General features: G+C 49.0%; 1 protein-coding gene across 6 annotated transcripts; it reads right to left on the bottom strand.

The window, feature by feature from the left end:
• Positions 1-994: 994 nt before the first annotated feature.
• Positions 995-24,498, bottom strand: SLC66A3 (solute carrier family 66 member 3). Of its 6 annotated transcripts, XM_001087909.5 has the most exons (7): positions 24,162-24,498; positions 18,993-19,075; positions 18,847-18,916; positions 15,289-15,346; positions 7,821-7,941; positions 4,860-4,901; positions 995-2,120 (listed from the first exon to the last, which is right to left on the bottom strand). In XM_001087909.5, exons 1-7 carry the CDS (start codon positions 24,302-24,304, stop codon positions 2,029-2,031), a joined length of 609 nt encoding a protein of 202 aa, XP_001087909.2. In that variant the 5' UTR covers positions 24,305-24,498; the 3' UTR covers positions 995-2,028. The 6 variants fall into 6 exon arrangements, with proteins under 6 accessions (XP_001087909.2, XP_014967203.2, XP_077816258.1 ...); XM_015111717.3 differs by lacking the exon at positions 7,821-7,941; XM_077960132.1 differs by lacking the exon at positions 4,860-4,901 and having other exon boundaries at positions 24,162-24,494.
• Positions 24,499-25,297: the final 799 nt, after the last annotated feature.

Consider the following 25,297-nt stretch of genomic DNA (forward strand, 5'->3'; position numbering starts at 1 on the left):
TTAGAAAATCAAATATTTGATCAGCTGTCCCCTCTGAACAAAAATTGCACCCCTTTTTTAAAGTTTTGTTGCATCTTTGTAGTAATGTAATTGTATTTCATGCCTGCTTTTTATAAAAAAAAATAAAATGGAGACATAAGCATTTTCATACTTCTCCTGTGAAATAGTCCTAGAATACAGCAACTTTCTAAAGTTTACCCAAAACATTTGCTCTCTCTATAAGATGGGTATAAACAGTGGGATGAGGATAGTAAGTAAGTCTTATAACTAAGGCTGTAGACTTGTGATTCTTCTGCCCTATGATTTAATTCATGGAGGAATACCAAATCTCAACCAGGAGCCTATCTCTGATTTGATTTGGGTGTTTTAAGATGCACACAAATATAACAAACTCATTTGAATTGGTGAGGATAAGGAAAAGAGGCAGGATGTCTGTTTTGTCAGGAAATAGTGTGCTGAGAAAGTGTTTTCTAGGGCAGTTATTTGCTATATGATCTTGGGCAGGTTATTCACTCTGAGCCTCAGTGTTTTCATCTGTAAAATGGAGATTGTGTCTACTTTACAGGATCACTGCCAGATTAGGTATGATAATGTGCGCAGAATGTCTGAAATGGCTCCAGTGTTTGTTGCCTGACAAAGGGGGAAAAACAGAGACCTCGGCACATAAGTTAAGTATGCTTTTAAAGGAGTTGCTTTAAGCAATGATAAAGTACTAATGCTATCTAAATAAAACATTTGTGGGAATAAAAATCATGTAATTTGTATTGATGCTAATGGTCAGATTATAACAGCAAATGAAAAAAGATTAACTTGGATGTTTAAAAAGATGATATCTGTAATTTTAACAACTACAGAATGAATAATTGTTTTTAGATACCATGTTCCTCTTCCTGTTGGTCCCAAGCAGTAGTTCTAAAAGGATTAACTAGTTTATTTAAAAACTATACCTTACATAAAATAGTCATATTAATGATTGACAATTTTAAGACTCAGCAGAATTCAAAATACGAAAATTTATTTTGCATAGGAAACAATAATCTCTGGTAAACATCATTACTGCATATAACAAAACAATGCCTTCAATTAAAGGGGGAAAGTGAGTTTTTAAACATTAGGGTTAATTTAGAAGAAAATACAGTATATAATAATCTTAACATCATATTTAGGGTAAAAATACTATAATGTGAAAAAAATCCCTAAGAACTGGACAGAACCTACCTAACACCCTTTACTGTGTATGTTTTCAGTAGACAAAACGTATTTTGTACCAGATTGCAGCAGTGGTAATTATATAGTTGTGGCCCTTTAAACAATGGCAGCATTGTCCTTGAAGCAGAAAGCTTACTGGGATTTCCTCATCGAAAGAAGAGATTGCAGCTAATCCTAGTACCTTTTGTTAGGAATTACTTAAGGCACAGTGCGAAGTTGAAGGACTATTTTGATACAAACTCAAGCCAGTTACATGTGTGCTTGCCTTGGTATCCTTGCTAGAGCACGTGCAGGTGTAATACTGTATTATATAAAACAAGGCCACCCTGTTGTATCTATGTTACAATTAAACATTAGTCCCAGAAAGTGAACCCTAGTCATTTATTATAGGTGTCCACCTCTGACTTGGAACAAAATGCCACTCCGTCCATGTTCATTTTTGTCATGGAGAGGATTTATTTCCTAAAAGATTCTGAAAGCCAACAAATCGATGTAGTTCTTCATATAGAACTTAAGAGTAAGGGTCAAAATGGCCTCAAAATGGGCTTCGTGGATGACTTCCAACAGTCACTGGCCTTCTCTGCACTGCAGACGTCTGAGCGCTACCGTAACCTAACGAAGGAGGGAAATTGGTATTTTCAAACAAGTGTTTAAGTGGCTCTTTAAGTCTAAAGAAGCCTTTGGCTTCAAAGATTATAAACTGATTTACTAAATGTATAAAATTTATGAAATTTACTAAATTTATTAATTTAGCAAAGAGCTTCTTTTTCCTTTGGTTCAGTTACTCAAAATCCACTGTGTGAAGGAATAATGTATCCATCATTCAGCCTTTATAGCTGTCTTCCGGTAGCGAAGTACTGTCACGGTTACCCATATATTTAAAGCCAGCATGATCACAAAACGTGTAAGAACTGGGGAAAAAAAAAAAAGGTGTATTAAAAACCGTCTTCACAATATAGAGCAAAACCACCTCCTGCTCAAAGTGTAAGCCTAAATAAAGCTTCACCCCCAACCACCAAAATGAACAATTTTGGTTCCAGGTATTTCTGGGGAAATGATCTTCCTATCATAATAACTACTTTCGGCCCCTTGGCCCGAATTCATAAATAGTAATTTATCATCTTTTTTTTTTTTTTTTTTTTTTTTTTTTGAGACGGAGTCTTGCTTTGTCGCCCAAACTGGAGTGCAGTGGCCGGATCTCAGCTCACTGCAAGCTCCGCCTTTCGGGTTTACGCCGTTCTCCTGCCTCAGCCTCCCAAGTAGCTGGGACTACAGGCGCCCGCCACCTCGCCCGGCTAGTTTTTTGTATTTTTTGGTAGAGACGGGGTTTCACCGTGTTAGCCAGGATGGTCTCGATCTCCTGACCTCGTGATCCGCCCGTCTCGGCCTCCCAAAGTGCTGGGATTACAGGCTTGAGGCACCGCGCCCGGCCGTAATTTATCATCTTAAGTGCTCAATTGATAGTAATGTGGCTCTGGCTAAGAAGGGTTGTAACTTTTTTTTTTCTTTTTTTTTTGGAGACAGTCTCGCTCTGTCACCCAGGCTGGGGTTCAGTGGCCTGTCTCGGCTCACTGCAGCCTCCACCTTCTGGGTTCAAGTGATTCTCCAGCCTCAGTCCTCAGGAAGCTGGGATGACAAGCGCCCGCCACCACATCTGGCTATTTTTTGTATTTTTAGTAGAGATGGGGGTCTCACCATGTTGGCCAGGTTGGTCTCAAACTCCTGACCTCAAGTGATCTGCCCACCTTGGCCTCCCAAAGTGCTGGGATTACAGGCATGAGCCACCACACCTGGCCTAAGAAGGGTTATAACTTTTAAAAATCCCTTTATAATCCCTTTATTCATCTGAAGTCCTGAGGGTGCTGCTGTGTCAGAACATTCCATGTTAAGCAAGGGTGGTTTAACATATTCTGTTAAGATCATCCTGAAAAACTGGCCCACATAACAAGCATGTTTTATATTCAAGTAAGCATGAAAATGTGTCTCTTTATGGAAAAATAAAAATACATATACATAACTTTAACAGTGACTTCACTTCTATTGTAAGGTACAGATAAAACTCCTGATAAATAGGTTTAATGAGATTTAAGATATCTTTGTGTTTGTAAAACACATGTAAGATTTTAGCTACACTGTTTTTAAAAAGTTATTCCCAGTCTGGGCGCGGTGCGCACGCCTGTAAACCCAGCACTTTGGGAGACGGAGGCGGGTGGATCACCTGAGGTCAGGAGTTCGAGACCAGCCTGGCCAACATGGTGAAACCCCGTCTCTACTAGAAATACAAAACTTAGCCAGGCATAGTAGCGCGTGCCTGTAATCCCAGCTACTCTGGCAGGAGAACTGCTTGAACGTGGGAGGCAGAGGTTGCAGTGAGCCAAGATCACGCCACTGCACTCCAGCCTGGGTGACAGAGTGAGAATCCATCTCAAAACAAAAAAAGTTATTCCCAGATACACTGATCACTTTCAAGAATAGCTGTCATAGATAAGAAATAAGTCACAATTAGAACAATCTTGATCTTTTAAACTTAATTTCTAATGTATAGGTTTTGTTGTTTACTTGTGGTTTGACTCTCCTTTCCATGCTGAGAATTCAAGTCCTGTGGAAAGCCCCAAGCCTGTCTTCCTTCCCATTTCCCACTTGATCAAAGTTTATGCTTTGACCAGAACAATTTTAGACCTACCATCAGAACTGACAAAAAGTATTCGAGCAAAGGTACAACCTCCAGGAAGAGACTAACAAACATGTCTCTGTTCTGAAGCACTATTTCTCAAATAATAATTAGCTCATTTAAAAGGGCTCCATGCTGGGGACATTGTCTGATCTTCACAGGTGACACCCATCTGTTCTAATCATTTTCCAAAGATGTATAATATATGCTTGATTTGGGAGTTGAAAACAGCCTAAGGAATTACTAAATTATTTTGTGGTTAACCAAAGTACTTCCTCTTCCATTACAGCTTTTTCTTTTAAAGAAACAGAACAAGAACATAGTCCATTGGTGACACCACTTCCCTGCTTCAAAGCCTCCAGAGGCTTCCTACTGTTTGTGGGCAGTTCTTGTAGGCCCTGGATACTTGGGCCACTGCCAGCCTCGCGCCCTTCCTCTCCTGAAACTCACCCGCTTGTCACTGTCCCCCTGCTCTCCGCACTCTAGCCCTTTGTCCTTCACTCATGACCTTCACATGCTGCTCCTTGTTAGGAGTCTGGCCTCCCCCAGCACCCTTTCCTCTGGCTAAACCTCTACTCTTCCTCACGATCGCTCTTCTTCAAATTAATCTGCCCAGCTCCTACAAACTAGGCCAGGTTCTCCTTAGATGCTCATCCTGCCCTACTCTTCCAAACCATGTCCCATTAGAATTCAATAGGGAATTGTGTGATTACCTCATGTCCAATTCCACTGCTTAAGTAGAAGTTCCATGGAGATAGGAATCTATTATCTTGTGCATATTCTATCCCCTGGACTATAAGAAGGAGAGGCTTAATAATAAAAATGGTTACCAAGAAGAGTAGGAATACATTGTTGCCATCTTCTAAATCTGTAATCCAATAGAGCCAAGTCCATCCATTAAGCCCTAAGACAGTTTACAAATGAAGGAGGCACAAATAGCACAAAACTCAAAAAGGAAGTGAGAATATATTTTGCTTACTTGTAAAATCATTGGTGGTCATTAAGGTTGTGATGATTCTTGCTGTAAAAGAAAACTTGCATCAATAAGTAACTTGTCTCACAGACATTTTGGGGTTTAGCTAATAATGTCTTTCCCTTTTAATATCCCAATATATATTAACCATTATTTCTTAATTATTTTTATTTTTTTTTACCTATATATATTAACTATTCTTGATAGAGTTTGGTAGTACAGAAAACCAAATAGTGCTGTGTTTCGTAATTACATAAAAACTAGCCATGCCAGATCACCTGAGGTCAGGAGTTCGAGACCAGCCGGGCCAACATGGCAAAACGCTGTCTCTACTAAAAATACAAAAATTAGCCAGGTGTAGTGACGGGCACCTGTAATCCCAGCTACTCAGGAGGCTGAGGCAGGAGAATCACTTGAACCTAGGAGGAGAAGGTTGCAGTGAGCTGAGATCACGCCAATGTACTCCAGCCAGGGCGACAGAGCCAGACTCCATCTCAAAAACAAAAACCAGCCATGCATCCTACCCCAATGGTTTTGAAACTACTCATAAGGGAGGGTACCTAGAAGGTACTCAAGCGCTGCCCGCGGAAACTCAGAAAGACTGCGCTCCCTTCCACTGTCTTCTGTGCTAACCCGCAACCCCCGACCCTCCAAAAGCAACTCTTAATAATTCTCAAATTGAGTTACAAATTGAGCCTCTGGGTAGTTTTATTTAAAGAAAGGCTCCCACTAATTAAAAACAATGTTTTGGCCAGGCGCAGTGGCTCGCGTCTGTAATCCCAGCACTTTGGGAGGCTAAGGCAGGTGGATCATGAGGTCAGGAGTTCGAGACCAGCCTGGCCAACATGGTGAAACCCCTGTCTCCACTAAAAATACAAAAATTAGCCGGGTGTGGTGGCTGGCGCCTGTAATCCCAGCTACTTGGGAGGCTGAGGGAGGAGAACTGCTTGAAACGGGAAGGCGGAGGTTGCAGTGAGCTGAGATTGTGCCACCACACTCCAGCCTAAGCGAAAGAGCGAAACTCCATCTCAAAAAACAAACAATAAAGGTTTTCAAAGCACTGATTTCTATCCTTGCATTTTATAGATAAGGAGACTGAGGCCCAGAAAAGGGGAAGATTTTTCCAAGGGTTTAACTAGAACTATTTTGTTTAGTTCATTTGTGTGCTATAGCCCTTTACTTAGTAAACATTCAGGAAACTGGAGTAACAGTTTAAACCGACACACGAGAGCAGAGAGCAGCATGACTTGGGAGTTAGAGAAGACCACGGCCTGCAGCTCAAGGCATGCCTTTCCTAGCCCAATACCAGCCCATCAAAAGCCCTCTCTGCTAACACATTCTGCATGTAGCACATACTGACATAGTAGTTTTTTTGTCTTATCTTCCAACTAAACTGCAAGCCCCTGAAAGGCAGAGGCCAAATCCTATAAAATGTTTTGTTGACACATTTGATAAACCAAGGCTTTACACACAGACACCACATAAATAGCTGTTGATTAAATCATCATTTAAATAAAATAAATCATGTAAGTAGACAGAAGACTTCAGTTAGGGAGGCAGCCACCAAAGGACTCTCAAACTTTTTAAAAGGCTGTTAATAACCACACATCTGACAAGGGTTAATGACCAAAATATGTAAGAAACTCAAAAGACCCAATTAAAAAATGGGCAAAGGATCTGAATAGACATTTCTCCAAAGAAAACATACAGGGCCAGGTACAGTGGCTCACACCTGTAAGAAAACATACAGGGCCAGGTACAGTGGCTCACACCTGTAACCCCAACACTTTGGGAGGCTGAGGTGAGATGAACACTTGAGCCCAGTAGTCTGAGACCAGCCTTGGCAACATAGTGAGACCCATCTCTACAAAAAATTGGCTGGGGGCGGTGGCTCACGCCTGTAATCCTAGCACTTTGGGAGGCCAAGGCGGGTGGATCACTTGAGGTCAGGAGTTCAAAACCAGCCTAGCCAACATGGTGAAAATCTGTCTCTACTAAAAATACAATTAGCCAGGCATGGTGGCATGTGCCTGTAATCCCAGCTACTCGGGAGGCTGAGGCAGGAGAATCGCTTGCCTTGGAGGCAGAGGTTGCAGTGAGCCAAGATTGCACCACTGCACTCCAGCCTGGGTGACAGAGCAAGACTGTCTCAAAATAATAATAATAATAATTAATAATTAGCCAGGTGTGGTGGTGTGTGCCCGTACTCCCAGCTACTTGGAAACCTGCAGTGAGTGAAGATCACATCACTGCACTCCAGCCTGTGAGAGAGCGAGACCCTGTCAAAGAAAGAAAATCTTGATTTTAAGACATAATTAAGACAAGCAACTTGTTGAATATAAAGACCAGCAGTCATGGATAGAGACATTGGCCCTTTAAGATGCAGAAGAACCATGATGAAATCTACTTAAAATATCTAAAACTAGAAATCCAACTAATGTGACAGCTCTGAATTATAAAAATGTTTCTACCTATATAAACCATATATGTATTTTAGGTAGTTTTTGTAAGAATCCAGATGAACAGTGAACATTTTAAAGTTAAGACCAAACAATGTGGCTGCTGAAAATCTCCATTACAACACATTTTATTCATTCTCAAAAGCCACTGTTCATCTTTTAAAACCTGTTATATTCAAATTTTTAAGATAAATTAGTGCATTCAATATAACCAACCTCTTCATCCTTTCAAAGAAGAGAGAACTAATTAATATCAGGCCAGATTTTTGGAGAAAAATACGCTTTCATTTTTTTTTTCTTGGCAACTTAGATCTTACAGAAAATGGAGAACACTTTGCATTAAATCATCTTTGTAAACATGGATACACTTAGGAGGTTCTAGCTGAACAGCTATTTGTAAAGCAGTAAAGCGCCAGGGACCATGTTACTTCAACACCAACTTAACACCCTACTAGGTAGACACTTGGTGCTACCAAAGGCCTCCCCACCGTCTGAGTCCGGTCCTTACTTGCACAGGTATAGGAAGAGAGGCTCCAAGTCAGCGCACTCACAGTTCCCGAGTCTCTCGTCTTCCATAGACACTGGAGCTGTGCAAACTTACTGGCCGCGCTGATGAAAGTACATAGATTCTGTTTGCAGATAAAATGTGAGAAAGTCACGAGTCTGTTTGTTAAAAAAGCAAAAGAGGCCTGGGCACGGTGGCTCACACCTGTAATCCCAGCACTTTGGGAGGCCGAGGCGGGCGGGTCACGAGGGCAGGAGATCGAGACCATCCTGGCTAACACGGTGAAACCCCATCTCTACTAAAAATACAAAAAATTAGCTAGGCGTGTTGGTGGGCGCCTGTAGTCCCAGCTACTTGGGAGGCTGAGGCAGGAAAATGGCGTGAACCCAGGAGGCGAAGCTCACAGTGAGCTGAGATCGTGCCACTGCACTCCAGCCTGGACAATGGAGTGAGACTCCGTCTCAAAAAAAAAAAAATGCAAAAACAAAAGAGCACCAGATACTCAAAGCACTTTTGAAGCCAAATTTTCAAGTCAAAATAACGGATTTGTACAAAGTTGAAACCTAACTTTGGTGAAAAAGAATGCAATAGTGAGACATTTATTTATTTTGTTCGTTAGTTAAGACAGAGTCTCACTCTGTCGCCCAAGCTGGAGTGCAGTGGCACAATCTTGGTTCACTGCAACCCCCGCCTCCCAGGTTCAAAAAATTCTCGTCTCAGCCTCTCGAGTAGCTGGGAGTACAGGCACGCGCCACCACGCCTGGTTAATTTTTGTATTTTTAGTAGAAATGGGGTTTTGCCATGTTGGCCAGGCTGGTCTCAAACTCCTGACCTCAGATGATCCGCCTGCCTCGGCCCCCCAATATGTTGGGATTACAGGCGTGAGCCACCACGCCCAGCTTAAGACATTTATTTATAACTCACAGATTCCACCATGCAGTGGGTAACTAATGGCCAGGGCTAGTTTGAAGTTGGGAATGAGAAAGAATCAATGGATGGCCACAGAGGTTCATCTATCCACACCTCCAATAAGAACTAAGTACTGAGGGGCCAGGTGCGGTGGCTCAGGCCTGTAATCTCAGCACTTTGGGAGGCTGAGGCAGACAAATCACAAGGTCACGAGTTTGAGACTAGCCTGGCCAACATGGTGAAACCCCGTCTCTACCAAAAACAGAAAAAAATTAGCTGGGTGTAGTGGCGGGCGCGTGTAACCCCAGCTACTCGGAAGGCTGAGGCAGGAGAATCGCTTGAACCCGGGAGGCAGAGGCTGCAGTGAGCTGAGATCTCATCGCTGCACTCCAGCCCTGGCAACAGAGTGAGACTCCGTCTCAAAAAAAAAAAAAAGGAAAAAAGAAGTACTGAGATACTGTGCTTTAGAGCTTGGGGAAAACTATGCTGTTCTGAACTGACAAACGTGAACTCCAGCAGCAAGCTGTGGCGCTTCAGCCCTGAATTGCTGGCTATTCTGCTAGTCTGTGTGCACTCAGGCCTCTGCTACACGGTGAGGAAGTGATCCTCACACATCAGCCTGCTGCTCTGCACAGCATCCTCCATGCTGACCACCACCAGCCCTGCCAGCACCAGTCTCTTCAGCAGCTGAAACTCCCGTCTCCGGGTTGAGTGTAGGCCGAAGGGAGATGAAGTGACACCTGGGAGACCAGTTAGGCTAGTGCAGTCACCTGGGTTTGTAGGAGGGCAGTAGAAACAGATGAGGTGAGAAGTGTTCAGGTTCCGGATATATTTCCAAGGCAAAGCCAATAGGATTTGCTGAGGGAGTGGTAATAGGATGTGAGAAAAAGAGAAATCTGGCTGGGCACGGTGGCTCACGCCTATAATCCCAGTACTCTGGGAGGCTGAGGCAGGTGGATCACGAGGTCAAGAGATCGAGACATCCTGGCCAACATGGTGAAACCCCGTCTCTACTAAAAATGCAAAAATTAGCTGGGCATGGTGGCATGCACCTGTAGTCCCAGCTACTCGGGAGGCTGAGGCAGGAGAATCACTTGAATCTGGGAGGTGGAGGTTGCAGTGAGCTGAGATCATGCCACTGCACTCCAGCCTGGTGATAGAGCAAGACTCTGTCTCAAAAAAAAAGGAAAGAAAAGAAAGGAAAGAAAGGAAGAAAGAAAGAGAAGAAAAAAAAAGAAAAAGAGAAATCCAGGAATCCAGGGTGATTCTAAACTCCAGTGTTTCTGGCCTTTGCAGTGGAAGAATGGAGTTGCCATTAATTGAGACAGATTAAGATGAAGGAGGGAGGGGGCAGGGTGGGAGATCAGAAACCCAGTTCTGGACACACAAGGTTGGAGAGGCTCACTGTCAGGCAAGGGTAGCCAGTGGTTGGCTGTGAGGTGTGTGTTGGAGCCCTGGAAACACTGGAATCAGGGAACTGAGGAGGAATCAGTAAGGACACAGAAAGGATCAAGGGGAAGGGACACTGGAGAGCAAGGCGTCCTGGAAGCCAGGTGGGCAAAGCGATTCAAGGAGGAGTCTGTGGGGAAAAGAGAGATCAGACTGTTACTGTGTCTATATAGAAAGAAGTAGACATAAGAGACTCCATTTTGTTCTGTATTTGAGATGCTGTTAATCTGTGACCCTACCCCCAAACTTGTCCTTGCAAGAGACATGTGCTGTTGTGACTCAAGGTTTAACGGATTTTGGGCTGTGCAGGCTGTGCTTTGTTAAACAAGTGCCTGAAGGCAGCTTGCTTGTGAAAAGTCATCACTATTCTCTTAATCTCAAGTACCCAGGGACACATACACTGCGGAAGGTCGGAAGGTCGCAGGGACCTCTGCCTAGGAAAGCTAGGTATTGTCCAAAGTTTCTCCCCATGTGATGGTCTGAAATATGGCCTTGTGGGAAGGCAAAGACCTGATCGTCTCCTAGCCTGACACCTGTGAAGGGTCTGTGCTGAGGAGGACTAGTGTAAGAGGAAAGAAGGCCTCTTGGCAGTTGAGATAGAGAAAAGCATCTGTCTCCTGCCCGTCCCTGGGCAATGGAACATCTCGGTGTAAAACCCGATTGCATGTTCTGTTTACTGAGAAAGGACAAAACCGCCTTAGGGCTGAACGTGGGACGTGCTAGCGGCAATGCTGCTCTTTATGCACTAAAAAGGTTTATGGAGATGTTTGCATATGCATATCAAGCACAGCACTTTTCCTTAAACTTATTCATGTCACAGAGATCTTTATTCATATGTCTTACTGCTGACCTTCTCCCTACAATGATCCTATTATCCTGCCATTTCCCTTTTTCTAAGATAGTAAAGATAATGATCAATAAATACTGAGGGAACTGAGAGACCGGTGCCGGTGCGGGTCCTCTGTATGCTGAGCGCTGGTCCCCTGGGTCCACTTTTTCTTTCTCTATACTTTGTCTGTGTCTCATTTCTTTTCTCAAGTCTCTTGTTCCACCTAATGAGAAATGCCCACAGGTGTGAAGAGGCAGGCCACCCCTTCAGGAGTCCTGATCGATGGCGTCAAAAGCTACCGAGATATGAAGAAGAGGAATGAGAACTGGTCACGGGCTCTGGCATGAATGAAAGCCGCTGGCCTTGACAAGAGCAGCTTGTTGACCTTCTGTCTCTCCAGAAGGAAAGCTCACGGGGAACACTCAGTCTGTTTCCTGCTGGGTCCCCAGGACCTGTGACAGTGCTGGCACCTGGCCGGCACTCAACAAATCCTTGCTGAGGGAATAAATCCTTAATAATAATGCAGTTTGGCAAACGTGATGATAAAAGTGCACCCAGCGTGACTTGGGAGGACAGAAAGTGTTACTTGGACAAGGAAGAATTACGGAGAAGGGAGGCCAGGTGCAGTGGCTCAAGCCTGTAATCCCAACACTTCGGGAGGCCAAAGCGGGAGGATCACTTGAGGCCAGGAGTTCAAGACCAGCCTGACCAACATGGTGAAACCCCATCTCTACAAAAAATACAAAAATTAGCCAGCCATGGTTGCATGTGCCTGTGGTCCCAGCTACTCAGTGTTTGGGTGAAGGAGAAAGGACAAGATGGAGGAAGGTGAACAAGAAGGCATAATCCATGTTGCTTCCGGGTTCTTCCTCACCAACTTTCCCGCGCGCGGGAAGATGCAGATCAACCGAGCATGCGCCAGGTGATGTCAATCCAAAGAGATCGAAACTTACCCGGCCACGCCTACGGAGACGCCCCTATCACGCCCTTATGCTGCCCACTGCCCTCCCCCTTCCAGTACCAACGCATAAAAGTCCGCTGCCGGCAGGAGCCAGTGTGACTTCTTCGGCCCCTGCATTTGTGGACCGGAGAACATCACCCGAGAGCGCCGGCACGACTTCCCTGGCCCCCCACACCTGAGGACCAGAGAACTTCGCCCGAGAGTGTGTGCATATTTGCAATAAAAGACTGCCACTTTCTTATGTACTTTGGCCTCATGTTTAATTACTTAGCTCTCCTAAATTAAGTTACATTAAATTAAATTGAAACAAAACACTCAGGAGGCTCAGGCACAAGAATCATTTGAACCCAGAAGGCAGAGGTTGCAGTGAGCCGAGATCACACCACTGCACTCTAGCTTGGGCAACAGGGTGAGACTCTGTATCAAAAGAAAAAAAAAAAAAAAGGAATTATGGAGAAGGGAACCGTAGGAAGTGCTCTTGGGCAGAGGAGTTGACCAAGGACCTGTGGTCAGGCCTGTGGCAGGATTAAAGTCACCCTGGGAGCTAGGTGCGGATGGCTTGGACGATGGCTGACCCCAGGCAGGAAGGCCTGTGAGGAGAGGGGGCTCTTGTACAATCAGGAGACCTGGACAGAGCAGAGGAGGGAGGGCTGCAGGGGAGGGCTCGCACCAGAGAACTAGCCAGACCACAGGCTCGGCGGGGTGGCAAGGAGTCGGTGCGGGATGGGAAGAGCTGGGGAAGCTGGCTTTGTTCACGCACATCAGGGCCCCAGACCACATTACGACACACTCGTGCTAAACACAAGCTTGCCTGCTAGATATTCTACCAGATTCATCTTTCAGGAACAAAGCCATCTTTACAATCCTGAAACAGTGTTGGTTTGGGCCCTAACCGAGCCCCGGAATGTCTTATCACATCAATTCAATTGGAGACTATGAAATTTTTCTGTAAAACAGTCTAGTCTAGGAACAGGATTGGAAAGGAGAAGGGATGCTTAGCTGTTATGGGGATCATTTTTAAGTACTTTAATCATTTTCTTGTGAATAAACCATGAGTATATGAATTATCAATTTAACCATGAAAGCACAGTTTAGGACTTCTGGGGGAACGATCTTGGGTACCTGCATTTGAAAGCCAAAAAACAGAACATTCTACAATGGAGGTTTTCCACTGATTCAAGCAGCATCCGCTCCTCTCTAGGATTCTGGAGTTTCGCTACCATGTGTGAGCTCTGAAGGCCCTGCGGGTTCTCCTGCACTGGGGCTCTCCATGACTCTCAGATCTGGGCCACCTTGTGCCCCGGGCCCTGGCACCTCAGAGCAGGTGCATGAGGAACACTCATTGAGTCAGTGAAGGAGGGCTATGGGCAGACACAGCACGGAGCCTGGTGTTCAGCCCTCGCATGATAAAGGAAAGAATCAAAATTACATTTCATGAAATGTTACATCATCAATGTGTGGTTAGACTAGACGACTACTGCTAAGGGTACAGAAGAAACACCAAAAAGCTGTTGCTGTCTTTGACCCCTGAACGTGATTCTTTTGTTTTGTTTTGTTTTGTTTTTGAAACAGAGTCTCGCTCTGTTGCCCAGGCTGGAGTGCAACGGTTTGATCATGGCTCACTGCAACCTCCACCTCGCAGGTTCAAACGATTCTCCTGCCTCAGCCTCCGGAGTAGCTGGGATTACAGGCACGCGCCACCACGCCCAGCTAATTTTTGTATTTTTAGTAGAGATGGGGTTTCGCCATTTTGGCCAGGCTGGTCTCGAACTGCTGACCTCAAGTGATCCACACGCCTCGGCCTCCCAAAGTGCTGGGATTACAGGCGTGAGCCACTGCACCCAGCCGTTCTTGACAAGCCTATATCTCAACATTGTTGGAAGGATGTTTCCTGAGGGGTGAAGGCTCACAGCTGCTGTATGGGAGCTAATCACCCCCAAACTAGAACCACCCCAACTCAATCAGTAGTAGGAGCTACTGAGAACAGAGAGAACAGAGAGAACAGAGACAGAGAGAACAGAGAGAACAGAGACAACAGAGAACAGAGAGAACAGAGACAACAGAGGGAAGGCTCATTTACAGGGTTGTGAGATTTGGCAAAAAAAAAAAAAATACAGGACATCTAGTTAAATTTAAATTTCAGATCAACAACAACAAATGTTTTAGTACAAGTATGTCCCACGCAATATTTTGTTTGTTTGTTTTTTGAGATGGAGTCTCGCTCTGTCACCTAGGCTGGAATGCAGTGGCATGATCTCAGCTCACTGCAAGCTCTGCCTCCCGGGGTTGAAGCGATTCTCCTGACTCAGTCTCCCAAGTAGCTGGAATTACAGGTGCCCGCCACCATGCCTGGCTAATTTTTGTTTTCTTTTAGTAGAGAATGGGGTTTCGCCTGTTGGCCAGGCTGGCCTTGAACTGCTGACGTCAGGTGATCCGCCTACCTCGGCCTCCCAAGGTGTTGAGATTACAGGCGTGAGCCACCGCGCCTGGCCCCATGCAATATTTTGGACATACCTGTACTGAAAAAGAGTTCCTTTTTAATACGGCAACCCTACTTATTCTCCAAAGAAACGGGGTTGAAAATGTAACAGAAATTTAACAGAGAATCTTGTCCACAGACAAGACGCTGGGGGAAAGGGGAAAGAAATTCATGAGTCTAGGTGTGGCAGGCAGTGCCCTGCGACCACCAGTTAGTTCTCCTCCTTCTTTTCTCGTTCACTTCTGTCACCTTGGAGAGGTCTGTGGTCAAACACATCCTCAACCACCCTCAGAAGCCCTTGGAAATTTTCAGCCCTGAGCCAAGTATGAAAATAAGTCGGCCCTTCTCCAGGACAAGGCCAACATGCCATTATGAACCTAAGAAGCAGCTCATTAACTGATGCTCAATTCTTCATTCTAAAACTGCTAGTGGCCGGGCGCCTAGGCTCAAACCTGTAATCCCAGCACTTTGGGAAGCCAAGGCGTGTGGATCACCTGAGGTCAGGAGTTCGAGACCAGCCTGGCCAACATGGCGAAACCCTGTCTCTACTAAAAATACAAAAATTAGCTGGGCATGGTGGCACATGCCTGTAATCCCAGCTACTGGGGAGGTTGAGGCAGGAGAATCCCTTGAACCCAGGAGGCAGAGGTTGTGGTGAACCGATTGTGCCATTGTATTCCAGCCTGGGCAACAAGAGCGAAACTCCATCTCAAAAAAAAAAAAAAAAAAAAGAAAGAAAAGAAAAGAAAGAAAAAAAAAATTACATACATATATATATATAATCTATCAAGTTCTCTCCAAGGTAGCTTATTCCTCCTACTTTCTTTTCAAGCACAACACTTACCATGGCCAGGTCTATGATCCACTTCTGCAGGGCGAGGACGAACCAAGAAGACACCAATCTTACCAAGTGTTAAGGGACACAGCAGTGGGTCGCCCACATCCCCGCCACCCTCCCATCTCACATATACAAACCAAGACCACAGAGAGCTGCACATGGAAGCCAGGTGGGTGGGAGAGGGACACATGCTACCAGAATCTGCCAGATTTGGAAGGGATGAAAAGGGTTGCAAGTGAACACCTGCTGGGAGTTCAAAAGAACGAAAGCAGGTTACGGAAGAGAAATACAAAGACACCCACACTCATGGACTGCTCCCGACGACCGGGAACATTCCTAGTGGTTTTCACTGACCACTTAATTCCAGACCATGCAGACGTCTCCGATTTATGGTCAAAAGCTAAGCACTTAAAGGAGAAGTCCAACATTATAAAGCAGGAATGTTCTGCAAAATCGGTGTGATGTGAACTTCTGTTTACTGACTTCCACCTTTCCCACTAACTCCACTGTAAAAACGATACAGTAGGGGTGGGCAATGCTGGGAGTCAGGCGTGTGCACTGAGCTCGGCGACGCCACAGGAACAGAGGCCAGCTGGGAGCTGAACAAGCACCCAGGAGACAGCGGCCAGGACTGGAAGGGGACCGCCAAGAGTCTCTGGAGTGGCCTTGGGAAAGTCACTTTCCATCTTTCTACCTTGATTTGCTTATCTGTAAAATGGACTCAACATTCCTTACTCTACCTCCCAAATGCCTAAAAGCACGTAGCACCGACTCAAGAGACTGCTATTATTATAATTTCAAACATTAATTAAATGAAGATACTGAAACAATGCCCGGTGCTAAAAGTCAGTGGAACTAAATACTCACAGCCTGGTCAACACCAGAAGGTAGCTCGAAGCTGGCTGGAGAGAATCCTGTTTTGAAAACACTAACTCAATTTTGAAAGCTAATTTTTCTGACTCCTCCCCCAACCAATTCTGTTCTATCCCACCTGATTCTGTGTATTTGGAATATACATTTTATAAAATTTGACCAATAGTAGGAGCTCCTGAGATCCTACAGATGATTTATTTGTAGGGTTGCCAGATTTCACAAATTAAAGTACAGGACACCCAGTTAAATTTGAATTTCAGGTGGAAAATAAATAACTTTTCCCGAGTTATTTATTGGTATGAGACACCATGCTTGAATCATTTTTTTTCTTTTTTTTTGGAGCACTAGGGAATCCCACTATGTTGCCCAGGCTAGCCTCAAACTCCTGACCTCAAAAGATCCTGCCACTTAGACCACGCAACCCACTGGGGTTACAGGCATGAGCCACTGCACCTGGTCAATAATTTTCAGTAGAAGTATATCCCATGCAATATTTAAAAGTATTCCTTAATATGGTAACCCTATTCTTTTGCTCTCTGTAAGTCCAACAGGAGATTATAAGCATCTTGCTGATACTACGGACTCGCCATCAGCCTCCAGCTATGTGATATCTCCCAGTGCCACCAGCACCCAAATTTTCTAATCTGCAGACTCACCATTTGCACAAAGCTGTTGCATTGTATTTCAAAAGTAAATCACGTAACTCTTTTCATCTTCAAAGTACCATTTACCAGTACTTTAACCAGCTGGGACTGACTGTGAAGTGTTGAGGTGCAATCCAGCTGTGCAGTCCCTCTTTCTGCAGAGAGAAACGGAGGCAGCAGAGCTTACCACTCGGGGAAACAGCAGAGGGTCAGGACTCGGCCAGAACCCAGCTGCCTCCACCGACACAGGCTGCAGAGCCTCGCTGCTGGTAAAACCACCACAACGGCCCTGTCATTTACTCTGCTTGACTGTGTTTCTGGCACTTCTAGCTTCCACAACAACCCTAAAACACAGGCATTATGATCCCACGTCACAGATGGGGGACGCGCAGTTTCTGGTGTATGCTGAAGCCACCGCTGTGGTGGCAGGGACCTGTCCTGTCCGGCTCCAGGCCAGCTGTTTCCCACCACTCCACACCCACATTCTCATGGCCTGCGCTTAGGTCACTCGGGCCACAGGCCTGGCTCTGCCCTCCTTCCTCTGCTCTGAAGAGGGCATGGGAAGAAACAGCTCAGGACATTTCACAGATGTGGCAGGACAGGCTGACAGCTAGTGCCATTGAAAACACTTTCTTGGGCCAGGAGTGGCGGCTCATGCCTGTAATCCCAGCACTTTGGAAAGCCAAGGTGGAAAGGTCGCTTGAGTCCAGGAGTTCAAGACTAGTCTGGGCAATACACTGGGACCCAATCTCTAAAAAAAAAATTTTTTAATTAGCTGGGCATGGTAGCATGCACCTGTAGTTCCAGCTACTCAGGAGGCTGAGGCGGGAGAATTCCTTGGCCCCAGAAGTTCAAGACTGCAGTGAGCTATAATCCAGCCACTGCACTCCAGCCTGGGTGACACGGTGAGACCCTGTCTCTTAAAAAAAAGGTTAAAACATCTTATAGCTTGGGCAATATAGGGAGACCCGCGTACCTACAAAAATTTTAAAAATTAGCTGAGTGTGGTGGCATGCTTCGATAGTCCAAGCTACTCGGGAGGCTGAGGCAGGAGGATCGCTTGATCAAGACAATTAAGCTTGACCAAGGAGGTCAAGGCTGCAGTGAGCTTTGATCCCACCACTGTCATCCAGCCTGGGCCACAGAGCAAGACCGCCTCAAAACAAACAAACAACAACAAAAAACACTCTCCTGGCTTTTTTTTTTTTTTTTTTTTTGAGACGGAGTCTTGCTCTGTCACCCAGGCTGGAGTGCAGTGGTGCCATCTCGGCTCATTGCAAGCTCCACCTCCCGGGTTCACACCATTCTCCCGCCCTCAGCTTCCCGAGTAGTTGGGACTACAGGTGCCCGCCACCACACCCGGCTAATTTTTTGGAATTTTTAGTAGATACAGGGTTTCACCTTGTTAGCCAGGATGGTCTCGATCTCCTGACCTCATGATCCGCCTGCCTCGGCCTCCCAAAGTGCTGGGATTATAGGTGTGAGCCACCGCGCCCAGCCTCTCCTGGCTTTTTAAGGAGTGTGATGTTCAACTAGTGAGTCTTTACAAAGAGAGCTGAAGTGAAGCCTCACCCTCATTCACAGGAAGTGCCACTGAGCGGGGACACATCTTTGAGCTGACCAGGCTTCCACTGCAAGCCTCAGCCACCGACTGCCGCTCAGACCTCAAGGCTCAGCCTCTAAGCTAACGTCTTGAGAGGCGCCGGATACTCTCATTATTGCTTCCAATCCTTGGGGACCATTATCAGGGCAGGAAGAAATGTCTCAGATGAACTAATGCAGCTGGATGATGCCGCTCTTAGCAAGGGTGGACTCGACCCATCTGCCTTCCACTCGGCCTGCTGGCACCACCCAGGGCATGCTGGTCTCGGAGGGGCAGCAGGGGCTGTACTGAGGGCATCTCTAGTGTACGTGGACACATTTATATTTGAGATTCTTTTTTTTTAACCAAAAAATACACATCTGGTAAAGAAGCCTGCTTCACAATGCATACTATTCACAAATAACACCCCTGTTCCCACTTCTGGCTCAGATTCGGAAAGGATACACAGCGATGTAAGGAGTGGCCTGCTTCACGTTCCCGTTAAAATGAAAGATACACAGCAGGAGGATGACATCTGAAAGAGAGAGGCTATGAGTGAGGGAGGGAGGGGAGACCCGCAGCAGCCCGCCGGACAGGGAAGGAGCTGTTACCTTGTGCGATGAGGATGGGGTACTCCAGGTAGGTCAGCGGCGGATACCCATAGTAACACTGGTACCGGAGAAACACCAGGAACCTGGAAAGAGGAGGGCACATGTCCACGCGGCTGCCCCAAAACGCAGCTGTCGGGGCCTGGCAGGCACCCGGAACACAGGTCAGTTTGCCGAATCCTCGCAGTGGTGGTGTGGACACCCCAGTGTTAAAGACGAAGGTTTAGAACAAAATAGATGGAATTCAGTTGAATCATCTGTACAATTTTTGGAGCATCCAGAACTTACTGGGCACCGGGCCATAGTGCAATACCCATGACCTCTATGAAGTGCCTTGAGATGGTCACTTACAAAGGATTTTTACAGAAGGCAAATCCCTGAGCAGGAGTATGAGACTGGGCCTTCTGGGCCCACGCTTGCTGGCCTGCCTGCCACGTTGGGCTCTCACTGACCCCAGCAGCTGCCCCTCAGCTGCTGCACACATCTGCCCTCCACTCTGAGAAGCTGCAGAGGCACAAGGATCCGAGGGGCTGCAGCCATCCCTGGATGGGGGTCTGTAGCCATGTTTTAAGAGTTAGAACAGCACCTGGATGGTCCAGTTGCCTTCCAGAAGAGCTGCCTGGTTGAGACGGCAGTGGGGGAAAAGCACAAAGAACCACCGTCAGTTTCACTAAGATTCCAGCTGTGAGGATGCTGCAAAGACCCCAGGGTCCCACCTTCTCAGAAGAAAAGGCAGAGCTTCCTGCCTCCCCCTCACACCCAGCTGTCTCCTCCCTCAGGACCGGAATCCCGTGGTCTCCTGGGGCTTTTTGTCCCACACCCAGCTTTGTGGCTCCCTCCCTCTCACCTGTGTGTTCAGACCACTCAGGTCGGGAAGAAAGGGGAGCAGGAACCACGGGACTTCAATGCACAGGAGGGATCCCCCAGGGTCTCCGATCGCCTAAGCTGGGAAGGAATCCTGGAAAAGCCCGGTTCACAAACAGGCTGTGCCTCCCTAGCCTGTTTCCGACAGTGCGCGACTTAGCTGGGGGCGGAGTCGGAGGAGGTCCCAGCGTCGCCCTGAGCACGAGGGCCTCCCGCAGGCCTGGTCCCCGAGTGGAGGCCCCCACCGTGCCCAGGAGGGTCCCCACCCCCAGCTGCCTGCCGACCCTCTGGGCGCTTGGCAGCTGGGCCACTTCCCAGCTTCAGGGATAAGCGGTGCCTCTGCCCAGCCCTGCCCTGCCGCAGGGGCTCTCCTCCTGCCAGCCTCCTGAGCAGCCCTCTCTGTTCCCCTGTGAGATGGAGCCAGAGCGGCTGGCAGAGCGGGAGGCTGCACCCCAGCCCCTCTGTGGGGCCACAGCCAGCCGCTGAGTGCTGAAGAACAAAAGCTATGGGGGTCTTCACCATTGAACTAACGGTGTGCTGACCCTGGGACGCAGCCACAGTCCGCAGGCCAGGCCTGAGAACCTGGGGATGTCAGAGCCCGTTTTCACCTCCAGGGGTCATCCATGCTGGCCTCCACATCTCACAGACCACTTAGGGAAACGGAGGCCCAAAGACACAAGAACATACAAGATGAAGAGCCTGGATTTCCCGAGGCTGATCTGGACGCAGCCGTTGCTGCCCCTGCAGGTTTTGTCATCTACTCCCTGCTTTCCCTGGGACTCAAACTCCCCCAGCCCCTGCAGCCTGGGGAGGTGGGGGCAATGTCTTTCCTTTAGTTTTTTTTTGTTTTTTTTTTTGTTGTTGTTTTTTTTTTTTTTGAGACGGAGTCTCACGCTGTTGCCCAGGCTGGAGTGCAGTGGCGCGATCTCGGCTCACTGCAAGCTCCGCCTCCCGGGTTCCCGCCATTCTCCTGCCTCAGCCTCCTGAGTAGCTGGGACTACAGGCGCCCGCCACCGCACCGGCTAATTTTTTGTATTTTTAGTAGAGACGGGGTTTCACTGTGGTCTCGATCTCCTGACCTTGTGATCCGCCCGCCTCGGCCTCCCAAAGTGCTGGGATTACAGGCTTGAGCCACCGCGCCCGGCCTCCTTTAGTTTTAATGTTTCTTTTTTTTTTTTTTTTTTGAGATGGAGTCTTGCTCTGTCGCCTAGGCTGGAGTGCGGTGGCGCGATCTCAGTCACTGCAACCTCCACCTCCCGGGTTCAAGCGGTTCTCCTGCTCAGCCTCCCAAGTAGCTTAGAGTACAGGTGTGCGCCACCACGCCTGGCTAATTTTTGTGTTTTTAGTAGGGACGGGGCTTCACCATGTTGGCAAGGCTGGTCTTGAACTCCTGACCTCAGGTGATCTGCCCATCTCGGCCTCCCAAAGTGCTGGGATTACAGGCGAGAACCACCATGCCTGGCCCTTTAAAGTTCATTTTAATAAGAAATCGCTACAATGCTCATCATCATAAAATCATGCTGGCCGGGCATCTGACACAGACCCATTTTTTTCATCTCCATTCCCATCTGCTCCATGCAACTGTTGGAGTTTTCTCCCTCAACACCTGCTAGAGGGTTAAACAAAACATACACCCACCCAGGCTGGGGGACAAGTGACCTGGAGCACTTAGTGGGCTCCAAAGGCATCCTACCCAGAGGCCAAGGTTCTACAGCCTAAGGGTCCATCGAGGGAGGGCCGCAGTCCACGGAAGGCTGCAGGCAGGGCAGGTCCTATGGATCCTGTGTTCCAGGAGGCTCCTGGCTGCAGAGAGCAGGGAGGCAGAGCCCTGCAGGCAGAGCAGGAGGCCGCCAGCAAGGCTGAGAAGCAGCAAGGTTGGGAACCAGGGAGGGGGAAGGCCCCAGCTACAAGGAATGCCCCTGGGCGGAGGCTCCTGCCCTTCACACCAAGCCACACTAAAAAGGCTTTTCTGGCGTCATTAAGACACACTTCATGCTCCAATTGACTCGATGCTCTCAGAACTGGGAAATGGAGACCCAAAGAGGGCCCGTGCCGTCCAGACGGCTGACTGCGACAGCCCTGGAGTTCCTTCCGCTCTAACTCTGGCTGCTGCCGGATCTGGTCAGGGGCCCAGGGCCCAGCTGGCAAGCATGGCCAGCCCCAGGCGGGCCTCCCAGGCAAGGCTGGGAAGGGCATGAGGGAGGCAGGCAGGCAGAAGGGAGGGCCAGGACCCTGCTGGGCTACCCAGCCCGCTGCTGCCCTGGGCTCCTTACCTCCCTAACTCCGGTTCTCATTGTCTGGGGACAAAAACAACACCTACCTCCTAAGGCTGCTGTAAGGATTAAATGAGATTATGATTCATGATAATTTATACAATGCATAGAGTCAACACATGGAATGCTCAGGCAATGCCACATGATAATAAACAGCTGGCGGTATGGAGATCAAATCTACTGGAATTCAGCAAGGGTAGAGCCTTGATCCCTTCCAGCCTGTCTTCAGGCGAGGCTGGCACTGCAGCTGGGCCCTGACAGAAGTCTGTGTGCCCATGTACAGAAGTCTGTGTGCCTGGCCCTGGCCCTGGCTTGGAGGCTGCAGAGCTGGTGCACCAGCCCTGACAGAGTCCCCTTTACCTGTAGTGATAACAGCAAGCCCCTCAGACAGGCCAGCAGGGACAGCAGCAAGCCACTGCCGCACCCAACCCCTGGGCTCCCATGCCCAGGAAGATCCTTCCACTGCCAGAGGTCTGGCTTTCACTAAGGCGAGCTGGGACTAAGGTAAGCTGGGAGAGGTGACAGCTGACAGATTTAATATGAGCCCTCACCTACGTATCTCTGAGGGTTTGCGTTTTTCAAGCAACGGTGCAAAGGTGGTGGAAATGCAGGCCTAGGGGCTGGTGGCAGGAGGGAATCTACGGACTCTACAGATGGCCTGGCTTCTTTTCCATCATGGGTCCAGCTTCAGCTTCCCCAGCTCGGAGACCCAGCAAGGGGCCAAGGCCAAATCCTGCTCTTGGCTTTCATGCCCTTGTCCCCTCTCCCACCTGAGCGGTCACTGCAGCCACTTCCAGCCTGTGTCCTCTGCCACAGCCTCATCGCTCCAGCCTCTCTGCTCCCAGCCTGGCGGCGGCACCAACCTGAAACACAGGCTGCCTGCCTCCCCTGGTTGCCCCTCAACCCTGCCATCCAGCCTGGGACCCCCCTCCACACCCCACAGGGCAGAGTCACTCACAAGCCTGGAAGAGGTCACAGCCCCTCCCACTGCAAAGCTTTCCCAGAAATTTCCCCTCAAAGCCCCCCACTGGATGACTGTGCCCAGGGCTGGGCTCCACAGGGCTGGCGCAGAGTCCAGAGGCTGAGTGGGGTCCCTCACCCTCCCACATCTGAGGTCTCCTCTTTCTCCCCCGCACCCATTGGCTTCTTCCCATCCTGTGTCCCGCACCCCCGACCTCGCCCACCTTGCGCTCCAGGATGGCTTGTGTGGAGGATCAGCCTTCAGACCCCACTGGGTGATGGCGGGGAGCAAAGTGGAGGGCCTGGCCTGGCCAGGGGCAACGGGCGAGATCACTAGGTTCAGGTATGCGTTTTCCCATTGTTGGGGCTCAAAAATGATACGCCAAAAGTTTGGTGCTCTGGCATGATGAATACTTTGAATAGGAAGGCCTTAGAAGCTGCCTCAGAATCAGGGACTTAATGACCTCTACGTCACCCCTTCCCAACTGCAGAGACTCTCCAACGTCCTTATAGATGACTAAGGAAACTTCTTTCTATAAGAAATGCAATTGTCTTAAGACCCCCTCCCAAGGAATCTCATTAAACAACCAGGAAAGGTTCCCCACCAACCACCGGGAGAAGAGAAGAGATTCAGCCATTCTTAGTTCAACCCCTTATTTCACAGGTGAGGAAACCAAGGCCCGAAAAAGAGGCTGAGGGTGCGTGGTGAGTTTAGGGACAAAGAATATGACAGCCTCGAGGTGCAAATGGCCTTGCTCAGGGCCAGCAGGTTTTGTCACTAGCGCACCGAGGGCTGCCTCCGCTGGGTCTGTTTCCTCATCTGTAAAATGGGCGTGCATAGTCAATTCGTGCCACGCGGGACTTGGTGAGAAACAATGTAAGTAAGCGGGTGGCGGGTGGCCCTGGGAAGAGCACCCCGAGCCCCTAGGCTACCTAGTTCACCCTCGGCCGCCCAGCTGCGACGCCGGCGTGCAAGGATCATCCCCGCCCTACTTCGAGCCGAGGCTCTCCCGGGCTCCCAGGGGGCAGCAGCTGCGAGGGGGAAGGAGGCAGCCCTGGTCGCCCCCGGCCTTACCCTGCCAGCTCCAGAAGTAAACTCGGAAGGCTGAGGCCCCGCGCGCTGCGCGCAGCTAGTACAGCGGAGATCTGCGGCAGCTTCAGCGCGGCGCACACGCCCAGCGTGCTCCAGTTGCACAGCCCCAGCAGCGCCACCTCCATAGCGCCACGGGTTTGGGCACCGGGGCGGCGGCAGCGGTAAAGGGCCGCTCAGCCTCGGCGGCACAGCTCTGCCGAAGCCTTCCGCCCTCCCGGGATCCGCCCGGGACCACCCAGCCAGGGTCCGCCCCTCCGCGCTCCGCCTTGCTCCGGATCCGCCTCGCTCGGCCCCTCCCCTGGACGCACCCCGCCCCCTGGCCCGCCTCGCCTAATCCGCCCGGGCTCGCCCCGCCCCCTGGCCAGCCTCATCTCGCCCCGCCCACGGGCGGCAGCCCCGCCCATGGGCCCACCTCCCACCGGCCCGGGATCGCTCAGTTCTCGGACCCGCCTCACCTCGCCCCGCCCCCAGATTCGCCCCTCCCGGTCGGCCTCACCTAGCCCAATCCCCTGGCCAACCTCGCTCCGCCCCGTCCCTCCTCGCTCCGCCCCCTGGCCAACCTCGCCTCGCCCCGCCCCTCCTAGCCCCGCCCCTGGGCCACTGTCCCACCCTGGCCTGTGGGCTCCGCCGGCAGCTGCTTCGTTTTTCCGCTTTTTTGCGACCTGATAGTTTAGCAGCCGCCGGGAGCCGCCCCGGAGGTCCGGCTTTTCAGGGATTGGGTGGACCGGGAGGCAAACGGGCACCCTCTAGGGGGATGGGCCATTCTGCGAGATTTTTCCCTCCCTACAAGTGTTTTAGTTTCTCTCACTAACCATTTCAGGAGTTAAAGCCTCCTGCTTAAGGGCTTAAGGGCTGGGTGCACCCTCCCGATTTTACAGGTGGGGAACTGGGCTGGAGAGGCTCTCTGGGACCAGAGCCCCGGGTCACCTCATTCGTGCCCTTTCAGAGCACGCGGCCTGTCTGCAGTCTGGGACGGAAGGCTTCCCGGCTTCCCTCCTAGCGGCGTGGGCCCTGACCTGAGAGGCTACCGGAAGCCTTGAACTTGAACACTTCACAGTGAAACTGTTTCTTAAGGATTTCTCCTGATAGAGTAACTTGGACGTGGCCGTCTAAGCCAC

Source organism: Macaca mulatta, chromosome 13 (genome assembly GCF_049350105.2).
Source record: "Macaca mulatta isolate MMU2019108-1 chromosome 13, T2T-MMU8v2.0, whole genome shotgun sequence".
In the NCBI taxonomy this organism is placed as follows: Eukaryota; Metazoa; Chordata; class Mammalia; order Primates; family Cercopithecidae; genus Macaca; species Macaca mulatta.